The sequence below is a fragment of the Argiope bruennichi genome, chromosome X2 (genome assembly GCF_947563725.1).
Source record: "Argiope bruennichi chromosome X2, qqArgBrue1.1, whole genome shotgun sequence".
Taxonomy (NCBI): Eukaryota; Metazoa; Arthropoda; class Arachnida; order Araneae; family Araneidae; genus Argiope; species Argiope bruennichi.
The window spans coordinates 94494039-94515606 of record NC_079163.1 but is presented as its reverse complement, the minus strand read 5'-3'; the positions used below and the strand labels follow the sequence as shown (position 1 = coordinate 94515606).

General features: G+C 29.6%; 1 protein-coding gene across 2 annotated transcripts in view; it reads left to right on the top strand.

Annotated features, from left to right (window-relative positions):
- The window catches only part of LOC129960997 (uncharacterized), a 32106-nt gene extending 11127 nt beyond the window's left edge, over positions 1-20979 (top strand). The window contains exons 1-3 of one of the 2 annotated variants that reach the window (XM_056074786.1): positions 7330-7545; positions 10584-10764; positions 20850-20979. In XM_056074786.1, the coding sequence (XP_055930761.1) occupies positions 7360-7545; positions 10584-10764; positions 20850-20890 (408 nt within the window). In that variant the 5' untranslated portion in view covers positions 7330-7359 and the 3' untranslated portion in view covers positions 20891-20979. Of the gene's footprint in view, positions 1-7329; positions 7546-10583; positions 10765-20849 lie in introns of those variants that run through there. The other variant, XM_056074787.1, reaches the window with a different exon arrangement.
- Positions 20980-21568: the final 589 nt, after the last annotated feature.

Here is a 21568-nt window from a genome sequence, read left to right as displayed (position 1 = left end):
GACACATTACTTAATATATTCTCCGGAAGCTAGTTTAATATTCATTCGTTAAGTGTTGGCACAGCTGTGCGTTTCTTTTAGAATATTGAATATTTTTGTTACAATCAATTAGCGGTATTTTCTTCTGGAAAAGAATGAATGAAAAGAACTGAGACACAAAGTCATTTTCGAATTAAAATTCTCACAGTTCGGATGAAAAATAACAGAAAGAAAAAAAAAATGAAATTCAACTTTTCTCATTAGGATTCCACTCGTGCTTTGCTTTTGCTTTAGAGAAGGAATTCACACGTCAAGAGAAGTGTTTTGAGATTTGATGATCAGATTCTGTTCCGAAACAGAATGAGGGTTCGTCAACCCTTTTCACCCTCGAAGATCAAGCAAGCTTTTTCTTTTGATCATCCGGAAGCTTTTGCGAACCTGTTCAGCTACACTGCGAATACAGAAATGAAACTAAATGGAATGTTCTACTCACAAATAGGTCTTAATATGATTGCAATATACTAGTCTAAGAAGGTCATTGCGATTGGGTCATTAGCCCCGTTTGGGGGTCTGGGCAATATATTTTTACTTTGTGCAGACGCTATTATTTGTGCAGACGCTATGATAATAGCGTCTGCACATACTCTTTTTGTTTTCATCTTCAGGAAGCCTAAAATGTCTGAAAAGTAACCTCGAATAATTCATTTTTGCATTTAATTTTTTTTAAATCTGAAACTGCGTTTCGCACATCCCTGTTGTTTCGCGATTGCTGACAGATTCATTTTTCGACCTTCAAGGAATCAGGTTAATAATGTCGAAAGTCTTTACTAATTCTTTTTAAAATGCAAAACAAGGAATTCTGAAAGAAATAATTATTTTTTTATTATTTCACAAACTTGAGAATTTCAATGATACATAGACCATTGAAGTTATTTTTTTATATAGAGGCAGCAATTGTGTAATATGAGAAATATGACAATTCCACTTAATATTTTTCTGCTGCAGACAACGTCTGCTTAAAAACGCTGTCCCAATAAATTCAACATTATTTTAAAAAAATATTTCATTTCCTGCTTTCAAAGTAGATTATTTTTTTATTACATAAGCCTGGTTGATTCTCAGACATATGTTTTAATTTCAAACTTCATGGGAAAATTTACAGTTGTTATGTTTATTTTTCCTATTTTAAGAATTTTATAGTGATAATATTGCTTGGATAATTTGTTTTTTCCCAAGATAACTGAATTTTCTGCAGTTGTATTGATTTATGAAAATAAACGATTGAAATGCCATTTCTTGAACCATCATCGATATAATACTCTTTGTTAAAGCCAAATCCCCTACTTTGACTTATTTTCTACAAATCTGAAATCCAGTCTGAAATAGTCCTCATATACTTTTCAATTTTTAAGGGATTTTATAAGATCAGAACTCTGCCGATCTTTAATACATAAAATTATTGTTTTACCCGCTTGCATTTGTATTTCTTCTTAACAGACTATATTATTATAAAGCTTATTTAAGATCTGGAATTATTTATATTTATCTTTATATTGATTTTAGGAAATTAAATGGCATAAATTTAAGTTGAGCAGTAAATTTTCAAACGCTTTCTTTCTGTTTTCGCTCTTATAATTAGGCAGAGAAACTCATTTACAATGTGTTAAAGCCTTGTTTCTTTGCATAAATTGTTCCGCACAATATACTTGCATTAATTCTTATTTTAATATTGTTTTAAAAATGCTTGTCAGTAGAAAAAACAAAATATTCGAGAAATTTCTGCAAGTGAATTCTTCTGGCATAAAAGTACATTCTCGAAACAGTTCCAAAAAAGCAGACTAGTCAACTTTCGTATACTGAAACATCTGCCAAACACGATTATTCATCCACTTCCTGGATAAGTTCGATATCCGAAGGCCACAAAAAAAGAAGAAACGTGCATGAGATTTTATTTATTTACTTTCACAAAAAGATTTAAAAACACTTTCAGAAATTTAATAACTGATTTGCATACACCGATGTATTGAATCGCCGTTTTTAAGATTAGTTTTCCGGTAAGCCGAGATCTTTAAAAATAAACGGCTACTTCATTTATAAGAAGCATGTATTTATAGTGAAATCACGAAAACATTATCGTTAATGATGGCAATTATAATGAATACAAGCTCTGGACTTGTTTTTAGTAGCTTTTTTATTGTTTAGCAGGTTTAATGTTCGATTTTCTGGTAATCCTAGCGCGTCATAACCGCACTGTTTCAGTTGGAGACTATACTTAAGTCTTTAAAGCATTTTTTCACCGTAAGTAAGATTTTTTTAAATCCCAAGATGTGATTTTCCATATAAAAAACCTGCAAAGGCCCATTGTATTTGAAATAAATTTTAATTTAATAGGATAAAACCTGAAAGAAGAAAACGGAATTGATTAATAATATGTTCTTTCTATTTTCGTTTACTAGTTAGTTCACGTTAGTTTTCTTAATCTGCGAAACTGCCAAACTTAAAAATTGATTTTTGGATAAATGAGTACTTTTATTTAAATAAGTTTTAAAATATTAATAAATTGAAGAAACTAATAATTACGACTCGTTTTCGAAACTAGTGGACACAATGAACAAAAGTTATTTTGTGTTTATTCAAATTACAGAAGGTATAACTTTGGAGTTTCCTAATTACAAAATAACTTTAACTGGCAAATAGCTAGATTATATATTTCTCTTTTAATATACGTTATATGGATGAGCCCTTGTTTTTGGAAAATAACTTTTCCATGATTATTATGAACATGCCTAAAAACTTAAAATATAATTTTAATTCATATAAAGAAAAGGAAACCATCTTGATCTGACTGGTTTGAAAATTATAGCTAATAATGTTTCTGAAAAGATTGCTGGATTTACATTCAATTTTTATGTATTGGGATAGCGCTGGTTGCCAATTTTATGTAGTACAAGGGAATTCTGCTTAATGCTGCAAGAAACTGAAAATCTTCCATTATAAACTGGAACAATTGCAAAAGGATCTCTAGAGTTTGGCTAATATTTATGAAGTTCGCATACGAAACAAAAAAAATCAGTATCGATAGTAAATTAATCAACTAATTACGAATTTTGAATTTTATACCACGAGAACAAAGCACTTTGGATTTTGTTTCTTCGGTTTCAGTTTATCCTAAGTGGCAACATCTTCCGATTGATTTTTCATATGATATTTAAATACAAAAAGAAACGAAAAGAAAAGCTTTATACTTTGTTCCGTCATATATGGTAAGAGATTTAATACAATGCTCACGAGATTTCTATTGTATTCATTTGTAACACTTCTTTTAAATACATTTTTTAAAGAAATTATCGTATACTATTTAATCATGAAATCATAAATTCACTTTCTCTATCTTCACTCTGCCTATCTTCATATAATTTTATACTTACATTTTAAAGTCGATGCAAGTATTCTGAGCCCTCTGTTTTATCGAATATCTTAAACCGAGAATTGCTTAACATGATCAGTTACCTAAAAGATTTTGAATAACTATTGTACATGAATTGCAAAAGATCTCAGTTTAAATATATATGAAAGGTTTTATGAAATATAACAGCTCAGAAAATTAAAAATATGTATAGCTTAAATAAATAAATAAAGACAGAGATAAATGATGTGAAAATTCAAAGAAATCTCTAATAAATGGGAATTAAAGGGTGGAGTTCAAGCTGTAAAATTTTCCATTTAAAAAAGAAAAGAAACATCATGATCCGAAAAAAAAGCCTGAGAGTTCCACGAACAAATCAAAATAAAAATGCACTCGTATTAAAAACCTGTTTCGAAAAGACGAACATTTTCAGTTGACATGTTGAAAGTTGTCATTGGGTTTGATAATGCTTTCATAAGTAGTGTGTTCAAAGAGAAATACAAGATCACAAATGTTCTTACATAAGAAGAAAACCAGTGGACTGATATTAAGTATTCAGTGCATTCAATAAACTCCTGATAGCACATGATGTTTACTTTTGTATCTTCGGTTTCCATTTCAATACTTTTTATCTTTATTTATAAGTAAGATTGAGGTTCTGATTTTAAAAAGAAATATGGCTCTGATAACAAACGATGTGTAAAACTGCTTTTTGCATTTAACACATCAGCTGGCTTTTTTTTCTTTACTTTTCGTTCGAATAATCTATGCCCCTTAGGCTTCCTCTTCAGTGGAAGAATGAAGATGTGATTTAAAGTATAATAATTAAAATATAAGAGATTGCTTTTAAGTTCAAAAAGAAAATTTTCACCCACTTTAATTAAAAACGAAGCTTGTATATTCTTTATCAATGTAATGCTTTTATTCATTACGGTAAAAATGTTATATAGAACTTTCGAATTGATTGAAATTGAACCAAACTCTATGAAATTGTGCATGAACATATTTTATTAACAAGTTATTATTATATGCGTTATAGATAGAAGTACAGAAGTGGAAATCATGGAAAAAAAATTAAGGTTGTTGCTTAAAATAATGTGAGATCATTTGTCAGGAAAGAAATTTGGCTTCACGAGTTTCTGAACAAGGATTTGCGAATTTTCAACGCAATGCGAGGCATGCTTATAAAAATTCTAAGGCATGCAGGCCCTAGAAAAGTTTATTGATTTTTTTTTGTCAAAAGTTTTAATTCTGTTTTACTCTTAATCATCTTGTAATTTGCTCTATAAATGATTTGAAATATTTTTAAACAACAGATTCTCATTTTGAATTGTAATAAATGCGTAATTACAGAAATGAAATATTCAATAGGAATAAAAGGTTTCGAATGAAAAATATAGGTGTATTAGAACACCCAGAGACCAGCTGAAGTAATTATACGGTGTTGTCAAGGCAACAGTGTGACGTCGGCTTAGAAAGGTGAAACCGAGATAACGTCATCTTGGCGTTTCTTGATATAGTTAAACATTATTTATGGCTAGGTAATTTTTAAGAGCAATTTTTAAATATCGCTTGATCTCAAGCTGTTGATTTTGCGCCTGAAACCGACAGGTAGTCATTTGAAACCAGGTATTGGACGCAACAAAAAACCCGGTAAGAATCACGACTTTCCTTCTTACAAGGAAGCCACCGTGTGCCACAACAGGTGACATTTCATGTCTGACAGAAATCGCCGTACGTCTTCTCGTCACTACTATTTGATGAAATGCCACACCTTCAGACGTCATGGCTAGAGACGTCAGTTTTATTTCTGTCATTTGAAATATTCTATCTCCACGTAATTCTTTCACGTCACACTGCTTACCATTGCTACATGAGACAGATTCGAAGACAGATTCATGAGACAGATGCCGGCTTGATCTGTCAAAAGACTCATTTTATAAAGTTGCCCTTTTCTTATGGTTCTCAACAGATTAAGAACCGAAAAAAGACGAATTCTCCTTAATAATAACCAAATTGCATTATAATATTTTTCTGTTATGTTATGTTTGTTAGTTAAGGCGCTATTTTGTCTATGAATTTCACTAGCATTTCTTAAACGCTTGGAAAATTATTGGATGTATTTAAGAGGGTAGTTTATTTTTTTTTTATTTTTTTGGCGGGGAAGGGTATTTTTCTTTTCGCTCATTCATTCCAAAAAACAAATATTGAATGTATAAGTTTTTGCGGTATTTTAGTCTTATAACTTAAAGGCAGGTCCCTTTCTTGAAATAAAAATGATTAACGCAAGATATAAAGTCATTAAATCTCGTACATTCAAACAATTTAACTGAAATACCATATTTTAATATTTCTCAATGGAGCGAAAAATTTTGTTATTTCATCGTCATTTGAAGAAGCATTTTCGACTATAACCGTCAACGAAAAATAATTCTGTAATAAGGTTTATCTTCACTTTAAGATGAGTTTGTGGTGACATTAGCAATGTAAATTTGATGCAAAAAACTTTAAAAATAAATTACTTAGTTTTTCCTAAAATTTCAAGTAAAGCCTTAGAAAAAATTAAGTAAATCTTAAGAGGAATCTTATTCAGAAATTTATTAGGGGTGGTATCGAAGGCAAGAAAACCGTTGCTTAAAATAAATTCCATCTCCTTTTCTGTTAACCATGGGAAACAGTGTCACTCATAACTCTATTAGCGCAAATTGTAAATTGAGAATCAGGCCACATAACTGAGCCTGCGTATTTAGAAATATTTTGAACTGAATGTATCTGTTTTGTTAAATATTTATTTATTAGAATTAAGGAAAAACATTTAATAGAAAAAAGTATGCATTTGAACAAAAGCTTGTATTTGATTTTCGTATCAGTTCGACTATACTCTCATTTCTAATTGTTTATTTTAATTCGGAATAATAAACACTGACATCTACCGAAATTACGATTTTTTTTTATCTGTGAATACTTTCAAATGAAGACATTAAATATCAAATATACTCGTCTTTGCAGTAATCATTTTCTTTTTAACTTAGAAGGTAAATCATCTTCAAATTAGATTCCTTTCTCATCATTTATCATGATCATCATCATCATTTTATCATCGAGTTGCCTCTGAACTGACCAAGCACACAAAGTAAACTGAATGATAGATGAATTAGATAAAATAATGATTATTATTAATTATTAATAATTATAATTTTAGAAATTTTGTAATTTTACAAACATAATTTCAATAAGTAAATTAGAATTTTTTATAAACAAGCAATACTCAGCACTTTCAATACAGTAGTTGCATAATGAAAATGCAAAATAAGAAAAATTTAAACCTTATTCGATGATTTTTTAAAAATAAAAGTGAAAAATTTTAATTGTTTTTAAATTAAATTCATTGCACAGTGATATATCCCTTAGTGAATCATGGCCTTAAGAAACAGTAACCGATCACTGTGTAAACACAAGGTACGGCAGTATTTAGATAGAGGACATAATTCAGAAATAAATGCAATATGTTACAATATTTTAGTTTTCAACTCTAATTAACAAAAATAAATTCGAGCCATCACCGATATTTTACTATTATATTATTAGAAAATTAAAGGGATTAGACAAAAAAAATTGATTTCATGTTTAAAACGGTAAAACTAGCCAAGTTCCATTTCTCTTGCACATACTTTGAAAAGAAGCACAGTTTTCTTTTTTGTTGATGCTTATAATATATTAGGGAGAAGTTTGTCTAGACTATTAAAAAACATAAATTTCAAAGTTCCAAACTCAACGCATCAATCTTAAGTAGTAAAAAACTAATTGTTTCTTTTTCTGTTTTAAAACGCGTTGCGGTCCTCTCTGAAACCCACGTGGCTTTGACTACCACACGTTCGAAAACACGTGATCACCTACGCGTCCCAAACAGGTATTTGGGCAGAATGTTGGTATAAATATCTTTGCATCATATCATTGCAAAAGTGTTGGAAAATATGTTATTCAGTTCGGATTGTTTATCACTCGAGAGAATGGAATATTACTACAAGTTTAGACTTTTTATCTTAATTTGGCTCCTATGTGCATTCAGGGTGGCTATCGGCCTTGAACACAATGTTGAAGAATGTTCTAGCGACAATCCATGCATTACGCAACAGAGGATTTTTCCGCACCATCCCAAAGCAAGTACAAATTTATTTTATTATATTGCGTTTTAATTCACGCAGATTATTAGGAATTTCCTTTCTAAAGATTTTAAGATTGTTTTGCTACATTACGACAAAAATGAATTTCTATTACATTTTACATCATTTGAATTTCCCAATGAAAAATGAATTTCTATTACATTTTACATCATTTGAATTTCCCAATGAAAAATGAATTTCTATTACATTTTACATCATTTGAATTTCCCAATGAAAAATGAATTTCTATTACATTTTAGAAAAGTAATATTTATTAAATAAAAAAAAAGAATTGAATGATACTTGGTAATTTAAAGTGATATTTTTTGAAATCGAAGTTTGATAAATGTGTCGCAATTAAATGAAGAAATAAAATAATTAATAAAGCCAGACGGACATGTTTTATTTAATAAGCAACGAATTTAGCATTTTTAGTGGTTATGAAACTTCTTTATGACAAAAAAGCTACGTAATCGATTGCAAAAGTGTTGCAGCTGTCATATTTATGGTGTTTTTAAATCGATGGAATTTTTATTATGATGTGATACGAATAAAGATTCTAGATCCAACCATTTTCGTTTCTAACTAACTTTCTGTAAAATTTCATCATGGACGTTCACGAATTTTGAACGAAAAGGAAAACGAATGCTTTACTTATGAATGAATTGCAAATCGCAAAAATTAAAATAAGTTCATTTAATTTGAGCATTGTTCCATTTGAATAAAAAAAAACAAGTCGAATAATGATTAATCAATTCAAAGTCTGTCTTTGGGTTACTAATAGATTATTCTCGTCGAATTTAAAATATATCACATTTGCTGTTTGTGATTCAGTCTCTTGTTCCATTTTATTAGTTATAAAACTTGGCAATGTCATTTCAGGTTTCAGATTCTTTACTAAATGATATTGCCTTTCTAGAAAGTTTGAGTAATCTTTTAATCTTTCATTCTTCATTTACTTGTGGACCTTGTGTACGCGGAGACAATGCTCTGGGAATATATTTTAAATTAATTCAAATAAATAATTTTGAACTCTCGATGAGTTTTTATAAAAACAAACATCACTAACATGCTGACGATAGCTACCATGCTGGGAATTGGCTGAAAATTTAATTTGTTCATATTTAGAACTTGAGAAGATTAAACATGTTAGCCAAATTTAAGAGTAAACAGTTCACATGGTAAATTTCAAAGATTAACATTCAACGTACAAAGAAAATTATAATCCACAATTAATCTACTATTATAGTATTCTTAGTTGAACAATGCGAAGCATGTGTGTTTAATTTTACCAACTTCACTTCAGAGCACTTATCCCTGTATTTGTTTTGTGTGCGCGTGTGTGCGTATATGTATTTATGTTATAAACATGGGAAATTGATTAAAAAGACTTCATTTGTAATGTCAATGGTTGAAACATGTAAAACAAATTTCACGTCAATTCCTCTCTGTGTTCTTGTTGTTTAAATCTCCCATTCCAATTTACCCTTAAAAATTATGGTGGAGTTGCCTTTTCAATATGAGGGGGGTAATAACGAACATGTGTGTTAATCGCCCTAGCCTTTCGAAAATAATACTGCATCAAACATTCACACGTGTGCACACATGTTGAGTTTTGTATTTTTTTTAAATGAACAATTTTTTGGTAATAAAATTTATTATTCTTCATCAAACTTCATATAAATATGCTTGAATCTTTGTTTCAGAATAATACATATTTTCTGGAATTTCCCGATTTTCAACAATGTGCTTTGTACTCATCTGCTAATCTTAAACGGTACCAGAAGTACTGCAGTTTGAAAATTAAATGAATTTATCTCATCTAACTAGATTTCTGATGGAATAAATGTTCGAAATACAGTGTTAAAAAAACGAAAATATTTATACCTTTACCTATTATTTATACAGAAGATTCGAAATAATTAATAAAAAAATTAGAGTGGCTAAGAAGAGTAATAGTAATAATTCTTAAACAATTAATAATTGAGTGTACCTTGTAAATATATTCATTTTCTTCAAAAATGTAAGTGGATAATTGAGATATCTAATACTTTGAAAGGCTTTTTATGAATGGTTTTCAGAGATGTGATTATTTTTTCTTCTATTATTTGTTCAAACAGAATATATTTTTAAAAAAATTGTTTAGAGAGGTAGCTATACAATATATTTGTGAAACGTGGTTTCAGGAACATTTTTGTCTATACCTTTAAAGCATTGACGAAGAAGAAAACTTGTGATTAGCTTCGTTGTAAATCTTCACATATACCATGTTTCACAAAGCTTCCTAGATAACGATTCACATTTTACAAAATATTTATTTTCAGTAAGAATTCTGACATTATTTCTCGTGACTCTGAACGATGTTGAGGAAACTTTTGAAGTATAAGCTTCAATACTTCTATTATTTGATTCTGGAAAAGTGAAATAATTATGCGAATTGTTTCGATTTAAAATATATAATTGTATTTTACTGTAAGAATCATTAAATTCATTTTAATAATAATAAAAAAAAATTCTACGAATGATTTGTTATTTATTCTAAAAATGCATGATCATTTCGAATAGTGTAAATGTACTACTGACTAAAAATCAAAATCAAATAAGCTTTAGGAAGGAATTTTTTAGTACAGCACAGATTAATGCCTAATACTGTAGAAAATTTTTGTTTCAGTTTATGCGCCTTCTAATCTAATAACCTGCACTGTCAAATGAATGATGGGAGATATTTTGCTGTTTTACGTAATACTTGCTATTTATACATAGAAATGGTTTAACAAATTATTAAGCCATTTTCATGTAATTTTTCTGGTTCTACAATAGTCATAAACAGGCAAAATACAAGTCTAAACAGAATCTTTTTATAATATAGTGCATCTGCTCTCACATACCTTAATAAAACGTAACACCTCCATAAAAGATTCTATCGATCGTTTTAACATTAAAATATAATGTATATTCTGTTTTTGTTTAGAGATTATTGATTGTCTTTAATATGAAATATGTGTTATATTCTTATCATCTCCTATATTTTTCAGACGGGACTCGAGATTGGAGATCCTTGCTCATTCAGTTACAATTGTCTTAGTGGTTGTTGCTTAAAGGACAAGAATGGAAAAACCCGTTGCCGCAGGAAGAGCAGGAAAGAAGAACGTTGTTCAGTTGGACAGATCAAGTTAGATATGTACATGGATTATTGTCCCTGTGAAATGGGCAACAGTAAGTACCACAATTAATTTTTGGCAATTTTTATTGTTCTTTATAGTATTACATTTAATAAAAACATGAAATATTTGTTACATCTTTGAATTTTTATGATCATAAAAATAATTTCTTTTAGTGTATTTTATGTTCCATTTTTTTTACAAAATATATGAAAAACTGAAAAATCAGGGGATATATATATATATATATTTAAAAAAAAACTTGTATTGTTCCAGCTGTTTTGAAAGAACATGAAACATTAAGTGGCAACTTGCTTTCATGTCCAACCTTTTTTCACCTTTTATACATTAATAACAAGCAACTGTGTGATGTCCATAAAAAAAGAGTATTTCCTTTCCGTTCCGAGCTCCTTGCTCTTCTTTTCAAAACTGGCATTAGGTTTCCTACATAGATCTCCAACAATATCTCTGAACTAAGCATTTCCATTTCAATTTATTCTGGATCTTCTTTTACCACCTACTATCGTATGGGCGAGATTCATTTCTGTCAGTGATATACAATTCAAAGAAAATGGGCACGAAAAGAGACAAAAGCCTGTTGAAATATTGCTTCTCAAAATATTTTATAACTGCTTTGTTTTCTTTGCGAAATATATTTCTCTAGCGAAAAAATAAATAAATAAATAAAAAAAAAATGAGTAAACTAGGTCTACCACGTTTTCGTTTCGCCTTTTTTTCTTTTCACAAGATAACATAGAATTGTTTTAATTGCTGAAGCTTCAGGAATTATGAATTAGTTATTGCTAAAAGTATTTATCTGACTAAAGTTGGCAAAAAAAGCATTCATTTTTTTATATTCATGGTCATCCAAAAATGCAATTACTACGAGTTAGTTTTTTTCTTGAAAAAACATTGAAGCATGAAATGTCGAAGTATAAAAAAGTAAAGTAAAGATTTCAAGATTTTCATGTTATAAGTTTATCCTTTTGAAGTTATAACTTTATTCTTACGAGAAAGTATGTTTATTTTCTTTAACAATGATTTGTTAGTAATCAAACTAATAAAATTTATAATTAAAAGCAAAGCAAATTTTTGTTACTATGCACCATGAGTAACCCAGAGTTCCCAGAGGATTGTTATTATTTTATTGATTAATGTTATTGAGAAGTTTCTGACGTTTGCAATTTTTGTGTTTTTTATCTACTATTTACTAAAACTATACATTTTTTATTGCTTAACGATGAAAATTTTCGTGAATTGTATATATGAATTATATTTGAATTATTGTACGCATGACATAATAACTTAATGGTTTTTATCCGTAATTGTTGAAAGGGAATGTAATATAGATTTGTTTTTTCTCAATTTTCATGAGTAAGTCACCAAATTTTTTATCGTAGTTACAAGCTTTTCCTTAAAGGTAGACTCTATTGATTATTATTCATTTTTAAAAATTATAGAAGAAACCATTACAAGTTATTAAAGAATCATACAAGGAACCAATAAGCAACTTTCAATTTGGACTCAATGAGGTTGTTGCTGATTGGAAATTTTTTCTTTCAGTTGTTTTTTTAATTGATAATAAACTTAACTGGACGAAACCTTATAAACCATTAGTCTAGATCACTGTTTTTAGAATATGTTGGAAATACAATTTATGTTAGCATTTATACGTTAAAAAATTAACGTTGGTAGTCTTACCTTGGAAATAGGACAATTTTGCCACTTATGTTAAAACTGGAGGAAATCACCAAGAAATGTCAGAAAAAAGATTTTTCAAACTATAAAGAAATCTTACACAATAATATTTACATCCATATTTTATATTAACTTCATTGTAAGAATAAAAGGATACAGAAATATTGAAATCTTAAAAATTGAAAGATTTAAAATGAATTAACTTCGAAAAAATTTCAATATTGCCATAAAAAGTAAATTTGCCACTTTTTTTAATTGTAAGAATGACCATTTCTACGGAAGTCGTCTTGAGAATTGTGTAAAGCTTTATCTGGACCATTAAAAAAGGAAAGAATTTCTTCTTCTGTCAATTGTACGAAGATATGACACGATAGAATTTGATGAGTTTACCAACAAAAAACTTTACACTATTTTCCCCAAGAGTTTTACCATAACAAACATTTCGTTCTTTAATTGCTTAAAAACATACCTTCAATCAGCTGGACCATGCTGAAATGTTAATGTTTCACAATGTTAATGTCTTATGGTATGGCCATATACACAGAAAAAAAGAGATAACAGAAGGAAGAATTAATTCCTGTTATAGCTCTTGAGTACGTTTTACATCTTTCTCGGATTCTTATCCAGAAGTTCGATGTAAAGAAAACGAGCAATCCTATACATCGTTGTCATGATTGCCATTTCTTTTATCAATTTTATTCGTTGTAAGGATAATCGTAAGGAACAGGTACTTCTCTATCAAGAGTGATTTATTAACGGGGTTTTTTTTCTGGTGTCACATGAATTTTCTATCTTGTCTTTTTCTATAAAGTTTGGGAGCCATTCCTACAATAAGCCTGAAGATAATTTGCAATTGAGTCAGTGATTCTTGTTGGGATGTCATTACTATCTATTCTCTCTGAATTTGACATTTGAGAATAAAGTTCATTAGTATTGAATGTCACAAGTCGCATTTCTTGAATCTAGATGTGATGGTCTATAGTATTTTCTTTTCTTTGTCCAAAACTTTCAAAGGTTTTGCTAAGACTTTTGGAAATGTATTCTTTTCGATCTTTTTAGAACGAGACAAGCGTCTCTTTTTATAATAAGACAGAATTACTTTCCTTTTCTTTTAATAGTTGAGTGGAAGATGAAGACAAGAATTCGAATGTCGTGATTTGCATACCTTAACGCCTCACATGGTTATCAAATCGCCACGATCACTTTGTATTGGACAAATTTTGTTAAAAGAATGCAACTTTATGTTGATGTCAAAGAATTCTTTATAACTTTCCAATTCTTCCTTTTTAATAATCTTTTGTCATCTGCATATTATCCATGAAAATTACAGCGAAAGCCTTTTTCAAACACTGAAAAGAAGTATGGGAAGATTAAGTCAATCAATTTGTTTTCAATACCTCAGGACATTTTACAGACAGAAACAGGAAGCATTATGCCCTTATAGATGAGTATAAGAAAAGCATTTCACTCACTGACTTTTTCACTATGGTAGATGTTTAAAAATTTAATTTTTGTAATTTTTTATAGTGACGTTTTGCAGAAGCCAAAGCATTTTTATTCATTTGATATATATATATGTTGTTCCGTCATGAATTTGGGACATATTGTTGGACAAAAATTATTTTATGCCATCTGAAATTTTTAAAAATTAGCTTCTTAATGACACAACTTTTATGTCTGCACAATTATTTCTCTAATTTTAATAAATGTTTCAAGGTATTTCGGCAGTGATGCTATTCAAATTAGGAATGAGGTACTAAAACACCTGACGGTTTTGAATATAATAATTCAAAAACTGTAGGACTTAAAATCATATGTATTTTGTTTCTTTCTTATATGTGCATACAGAGAGAGCAAATAATCGCAGGCGAAGTTCTATGTACAGCTGCTGATATAATTATAATTTTGACTGCAATTTTAGCTTGATTAAGATTTTTACTTCTCTATAAAGCTTAACATTTAGAAATCATTTTCACTCGTGATAGATCTCAGGTGGTTACTTTTTTATTATACGCCAATTTTTTTATACATTCAGTTCAAGCAAATTTATCCCTTTTGCATTAAAGCTAATATATCACGATGGTGATTCTAATCCTACTTAGTTTAGCATGTCTACCCACGTGCATGGGTCAAGGACTCATGATGTAAATTAAGCGAAGCATCTTCTGTTGGTCAAACTGACCTTGGAAGCACCTAGGGAGTACCCAAAGTAGATGTCTGATTTATATGCGGTTATGTAGCATTTTCAAGAGATTTATACTTAAATTAAAGCAAAAATAGGAAAATCTATATCAGTCAGCCCAGCCGCTTTTAATTGTGTTGAATAAGAGTAATATGGTATGAATTTTCTATTTGCTATCTTTTTCCATGATGTTTCAAAGATTTTATCAATAATTAAATAGTTCTACAATTAAATCGAATATTGAAGTTATTTTTAAAATTCAACGAAGGGAAAGAGTTCTATAGAGTCAATTTTCCTAATGGATATGAAGAACTCCACGGCAATTTATTTTTAGAATCTTTATGCTTATAATAGTACGTTACAGCACGGTATAAGATAACGCAGAGTTTGATATTAAAAGAAACACACCGTGATGTTTTAACGAGTAACTGTGACGTTAAATATCTTGATTTTAATATATATTATTAATGCCACGGGTCTTAGGAGCAATAGTTCTGTAATATCGGCCTTATGTGCTTAATATTTTTAGTATGCATTATTTTTGAAATTGCAGTTAAACTAAGTTAATAGCAGTTAATTCTACATATCTTATCGTAAAATAGTGAAAAAAGCACCAATTTAATTATTTATAATAAATGTAACAGTTTTTCATATCAACAATTTTCAGTTCCAAAATTTAATTCATTAAAATATTCGAAACTAATTCCTTCTTGAATAGTTAAGATTCCAGATAATTAAGCCTAACTTCTGTTAATTTTTTTCAATATATTAAAATTTTTTTGTTGTAAGCCCAGAGACTCTTTTATCAACATCAGCTATTGTAATAGCTTCAACATCTGTTTGACTTTTCCCAATGGGTAATTTTCATTTAAAACATTCGCGGAGAAGTCTTTCCAGCTGGATGAACTTTTTATCTTGGCTGCCTTAACGATATTTACTTTATGCAAGAATATGCAAATTAGTCCCATTTAAACTTTCTACTTATTTTCTCTTCTGATAATATGAAAGGTGTTGTGTTTACATTTCGAATTTAAGAACAGATTTTTCGGCCTCGTGGACTTCTAAATCTAATGTTTCTGAATAGAACACTGCAGAATGATTTTTTTATTGCTAGTGAAGTTATGAATAATACACCAACTTTATAATGTTCAGAAGTTTTATAGAGACTAAATTAAAAAAATACTACGTGAAGTATACTTTTCAAGTCTGTAGACGCTCTGTCCTTTCCTAAAAATGGAAAAGTTGTAACGCAGAATTCTGCCTTTTTACTTTGGCACAACATCGTCAAAGTAGAAAGCTATTCCACTATTAAACTATAGCATTCAGTTATCGACCTTCTTACTTTTAATTGGTCCCAAACAACTTCACTATATTTATCCGACTCAGCTTTAATATCAATAATCGCTTAAATCTGATTTGTTTTCCGATTAACTGTCACATTCAAAATCATCTGTATCATATAGGGTTTTTCGGTTTTTCAAACCCGTTTTTTTTTTTTTTTTTTTTTTTTTTTAAGTAAATTTGTCACATTTGAAAACCGGTTTTCCGGTGGATATTTCTGTTCTTCAAAAAAAAAAAAAAATGTTGAATTTTATCGGTTGGGACCGATTCGTGTAGCAGCTGAAGGCTAAGGGCGACGAGATGCCAATTTATTAACAAGTAAAGGTATATTTGCATTTCTGTTAAATGAACTAAATAATTTAAACACTGAAATAAATTGGAAATTATTATATGCTTTAGAAGAACAAATTCAAAAAAGAAGTCAAGTAGAATTAGCAACTCGTTTGCTGTATTTGCAAAATCCACAAAATATTTCTAGTTCAGCGAAGAAATCTAATGTACTTTCTTTAGCTTCAAAAACCAAAATTGTTACTGGAAACAAATTACAAAATTATTATCTGGAAAGATATTGTCTAGAATATTTCCTAATTCTTATGTGGAAACCGATTCTGATGAAGAGGAAATCGAAGAAACTACTCATCAGAGTAATGCTTTTTTAAAAGAAGCCATGGAAAAATAAATTCGTAAGTTTCTTGAAGACTCTGAAGAAAAACTTACAAATCCAAGGACACTGAAAGCTGAGGCAATGAATAAAATAACAAAAACGATTTGTTATTTGATGCCATGAAAACTATAAACCCAAGCTCAGTAGTTAGTGAACGAATATTTTCGATTTCAAGCAATATTGTGTACAAAATAAGAACAAGACTTAGCCATTGTTCAGTAGATATTTTATGTTTTTTAAAATCCTATTTTCTTAGGCGAAATTAAAATTAGTGAAAATAATATGAATATTATTTGAAATTTTTGTTTGTGTTTTCGTTATTTTGTTTAAGGAATATGTATGTGTAATCCTTAATTTTTTTTTAATATTTTGACTTTGATATTGATTTCGTTTTTTGTTATTGTATATAAATTAAATTAAATATTTTTCCCTATTCCATTTTTTGACAAAAATTTGAAAACCGGCTTTTTTGGAAATACTTAATTCGAAAACCGGTTTATTAAAAAATCGGTTTTTGTATAAACCCTAGTATCATAGTATAATAGCATGCTTCTAAGTTTTACATAACCATAAATTATATTATAAAATCTACTTATTTTAGTAAAATTGTACAATATTGTATATTTACAATAAATATCGATTGAAATATTGCATATACAGTGAAACCTCGCTTAACGAGCATCATTCGTTTCCGAATCTTATTCGTAATGCGTAACGCTCGTTAAGCGTAACAATTTTTTTCATAGGAATTTATGTAAAATAGAACAATGCCTTCCATTCCGAAAAAATGCTCAAACAAAATAATAATAATAATGTAATTTATTCTTTAATATATATGCTTTTTTTACAAGAAAATTGCCCCAAAACATTTGTTTTTGGCTGCGTTTCAAAATTTGGTGCAAATAACGGCTTTATCGTTCAAAGACTGGTAGAGCGCATAGTTACTGACTTATAAAGAGGATTCTTCTAGACATATGATGCAATTATTTCCCATGCTTTCGGCATCTCCCTTATTTCAAAGGAAGGTTGTTTGCTCTGTTGCATTTAATATGTCTTTCTATCCCGATCAAATCTCATTCATAGTTTTTAGCTGTTATACAGAATGCAGCTCCATATGTTCTTCGAGTTCTAGTAATGTTCTTCCACCAAATCATTGATGTCATTGCTATTTACCTCTAGTCCCAAAATCTTGTCGATTAAGACTCCACAGGCACTTGTTCGAATCCCTCGAAATCGCGGTCAACAATACTATCTGGCCAAAATTTCTTCTATGTAAATATAAGAGTTCTCTTTAAACAAGAGCTCGACATAGACTGATACAGTGCAGTCCAGCATGTGACATCACGAGGTCTCTTCGACACTCGTTCTGCGAAACACGCTCTTTAAACGAGACACTTTTTTACATTTTATTTTGCTCGTTAAGCGAAGCTTGACTGAATTAATAAAAAATCGAAGATAGTACGTTTTATTACTGTGTTTACGTATTTCATGAACTAGTCTGTTGCTTCTGGAAATAAAGTGGAATGCTTATAGATCATACGAAAATATCCATATAGAAGAACCTTATTGTCGTATTCGTGAATTGATTACGCGCAATGTAATTCTGCATGTTTATATTGGTATATATTTTCATGTCACTTGAATCACAATTACTCAATCAGAGAAGTTTTATCTCTAATTAAAAATTTTGCTTTTGCTATAATCATGAATCCACCATAACTTAGAAAAGCAGAAAAATGAATGACGACTTTTGTGCGTTATTTAGCAACATTTTATCAATCATTCAGTTTTGCATAATTCTTGATGAATATATACAATAAAAACTTGTTACATTTATATATTTAAAACATGTTATATTTATTAATATTTAAAATGCTCTACCTATCAAGAATTCTCAAAATATTAGCTATAATAAAAAAAAAACGTGTCATATTAATCCGCTGGCTTACAAAGGTCTCAACTGACAAATCGCTATAAAATACCAATGTCATATGTACAGGGTGCCCTCTAATATCTCAGCCAATAAGTTTTTATACCATTAGAGGTAGACATACAATTCGAACTGTCAATTAATAAACGTATTCTAAAAAAGTTACTAATTCGTATTTTTTATAGATCTCTCCAATCCTATCAGTTATATTTAGTAAAAATTGCCGATACTCTAAAGATATGATGAAAAAAATTCCATCGTATTACGACTAAAATTGACCACATTATACCTTAACAGGCGTCGTATACAAATTAATTTTATGTAACTATTTGAAAAAGCAATACGACGATGCATAATTTCAATTTATAAACGATCCCTTAAGATCTCTCCTGATACCCTGAATTTTTCTATAAAATTAATCTAAAACAGAGATTTTCATGGTTTCATAAATACAGCAGCTTTAATCGTATGAAGAAGGATTTTTCCTTTGTTTAAAATGTTACAATCTCAAAAATATTTTACTGTGCATGATAGATAGGAAATGTATAAAAAGTCGGAATTTGTAAATTTATGAGAAATATATTTATCAACAATGTAAAATATAATTCTTCCTGTCATTTAAAGTCATTAAAAATATTATTCTTCCTGTCATTTTTCCGATTGGAACTCTATAGGTATCTTTAACAGCTTAGAAATGAACACCCTGTATATCCTATTACATTAATTACCTATAGTAACATATCTTGTTTCTGAGTAGAGCATTTGATCAAAATTAAAATATCCAAAATACTCTTTCTTCGATGTTCTCGTGTACTAGCATAAAATAGGACATTTTTTTCATAATATAGCGAATAAATATGCATTTTAGATGTCTTCCTTTCTTTCGAATGAAACATATTTGATACATATTTGCAATTTTGGCAATAAGATTAGACATCAAAATTTCATTGGCCTAAGATATTCAATTTCAAAGTTTCCACCTTCACATTCATGCGGTTGTAGCTGATTGCGATGAGCGAGGATAGAATCTGGGACCTTGTGGTTTTCAGCCCAGTAACATGACCACGATACAAAAGCAATTGCTCGGGTAGCGTAGCTGTTAACTGGCTTATAAGCTTTCACCACAGACTCTCCCTGAGTCGGAGGTCAGACGAACGATATGGCTGTTGCGTGGTGATGTATTAGCTGTTGAGCCTAATGTGCCTGTACCCATTTGAGTAGCTCCAAGCGTTATGGCGAGCGTGTGTGGGTGAGTGGTCGCTGATGCTGTTGCGCCAAATGAGTTTGACGACTTTGGTTTGCTATGGGTAGATGGCGCCACAACAACTCTGCGAAGGTTGAAGATTCATCGCCCGAGATCACCAATGTAGATGACTGGGACGAGCGAGGAATGGACCTGGGACCTTGTGGTTTGCAGCCCAGTAACATGACCACGATACAAAAGCAATTGCTTGGATTGGGTAGCTGTTAGCTGGCTTATAAGATTTCACCACACGGTCAATCTTTTGATGTAATTGTTAGAAAATTTGATGCTTATCTACAATACGGTTGATAAAATCAGATGCTAAATTCCATTTTTCTGGATTTTTACGTTTTTGGATTATCGTATTTACATGCATAAGGCATGGACAAACAGAATCCTCAACAATGGAATTCTACTAAAATTTGAAAGAAATTTTCAATTTTGAGGCACCCATACTTAATTTTAATTTCATTTATCTGACTCACTATGTTTTTCAGTTATCGTATTCAGACAGACATGATCCCCAAAATAATTTCTTCGGATTCTGCTAGATGTTAAACGCAAACATTCAGCAAAATCTCAAGGACGACTATTTTGACTGTGACTTTAATTTCGGTATTAATTTCAACCTTGATAACTCTAAAGAAGAATCTTGTAAGCCAAAGGATTAAATGAACTTTCAGCCTATGAAATTCTGTCAAATTTCCAGCATCACTAAATGAAAACGATTACTAACATCATCTTGCTTAATAACGTACTATTAAGATTAACTATCCTTAGCTATAAAATATTTTGTATTAAGTATCATAGAGCATAATATTTTTGTTAATTAATGATGTGTACAGCTACAGACTATTAAAAATGTATAATAAATAACTGATTGGTCTGGATTGATTTGACTGGAAAATTCTTTTATTAATACTCATCTTGTTTTCTTAACAATACAAAATTTGAAATGTATGTGTTTAAATCCAGTTTTTTAAGAGAAAAATTAGACGCTATTTTAGTATATGTATTTCACAAATTCATTTCACAGGCCTGTTTTATTTCTTTTGTTTAAAATGTTTTTGCTCCTTTTTCAGAATTTTGTTCAGATGATCCCGAGCCCAGGTGTCTAGGTTGACGTCAACACAACGAAGTGATCAATTTCATCTTGTAAAGTTTTCTTAATTTATGAATATATTTTTATATGAGTTTATTTCGTTCACCTTACCATTTCTGTTCATTTCTTTTGTTGTTTGGATATTTTATGCATAATGGGTACATTTGCAGTAAAATGTTTTATAAAAAAAAATGTTGTGTTTTGATGATTTATATCACTGAAAGCATACTACGAAATTATTACTTTAATTAATTAAAATTATCTGATATTTACATGACGCGCATATTCATTTTAAATTTATTTAAGTTCTAAAAGTATAAAGTATACTGTGGCTTAATAATCAGCACATATTTGGGATTTAAGTGTTCATAGTGTTTTTGTCTAAGGGGTTTTAATGAATAGGTAGTACAAGATTACTCCATTTGTATTAAGGTATTACTTTTTGCAATACAAATGTTGCTTATAAGACATGATAGAAGAAATGTAGCAAAACATTTTAACTGAGATTGAGAAATTGAGCTCACTGATATAATGAACCAGGCATTACCGAAGCTGACACAAGGGGAGGGCATAGATTGGAAAATTGAGTTCAGGACTAATACACGTTTAGGTTGTTCATTCAGTAAAATATTAAATAGTAATATTTTATTTCATTTCATAATTATTTACGTTATTAATTACATTATTAATAACCAACAT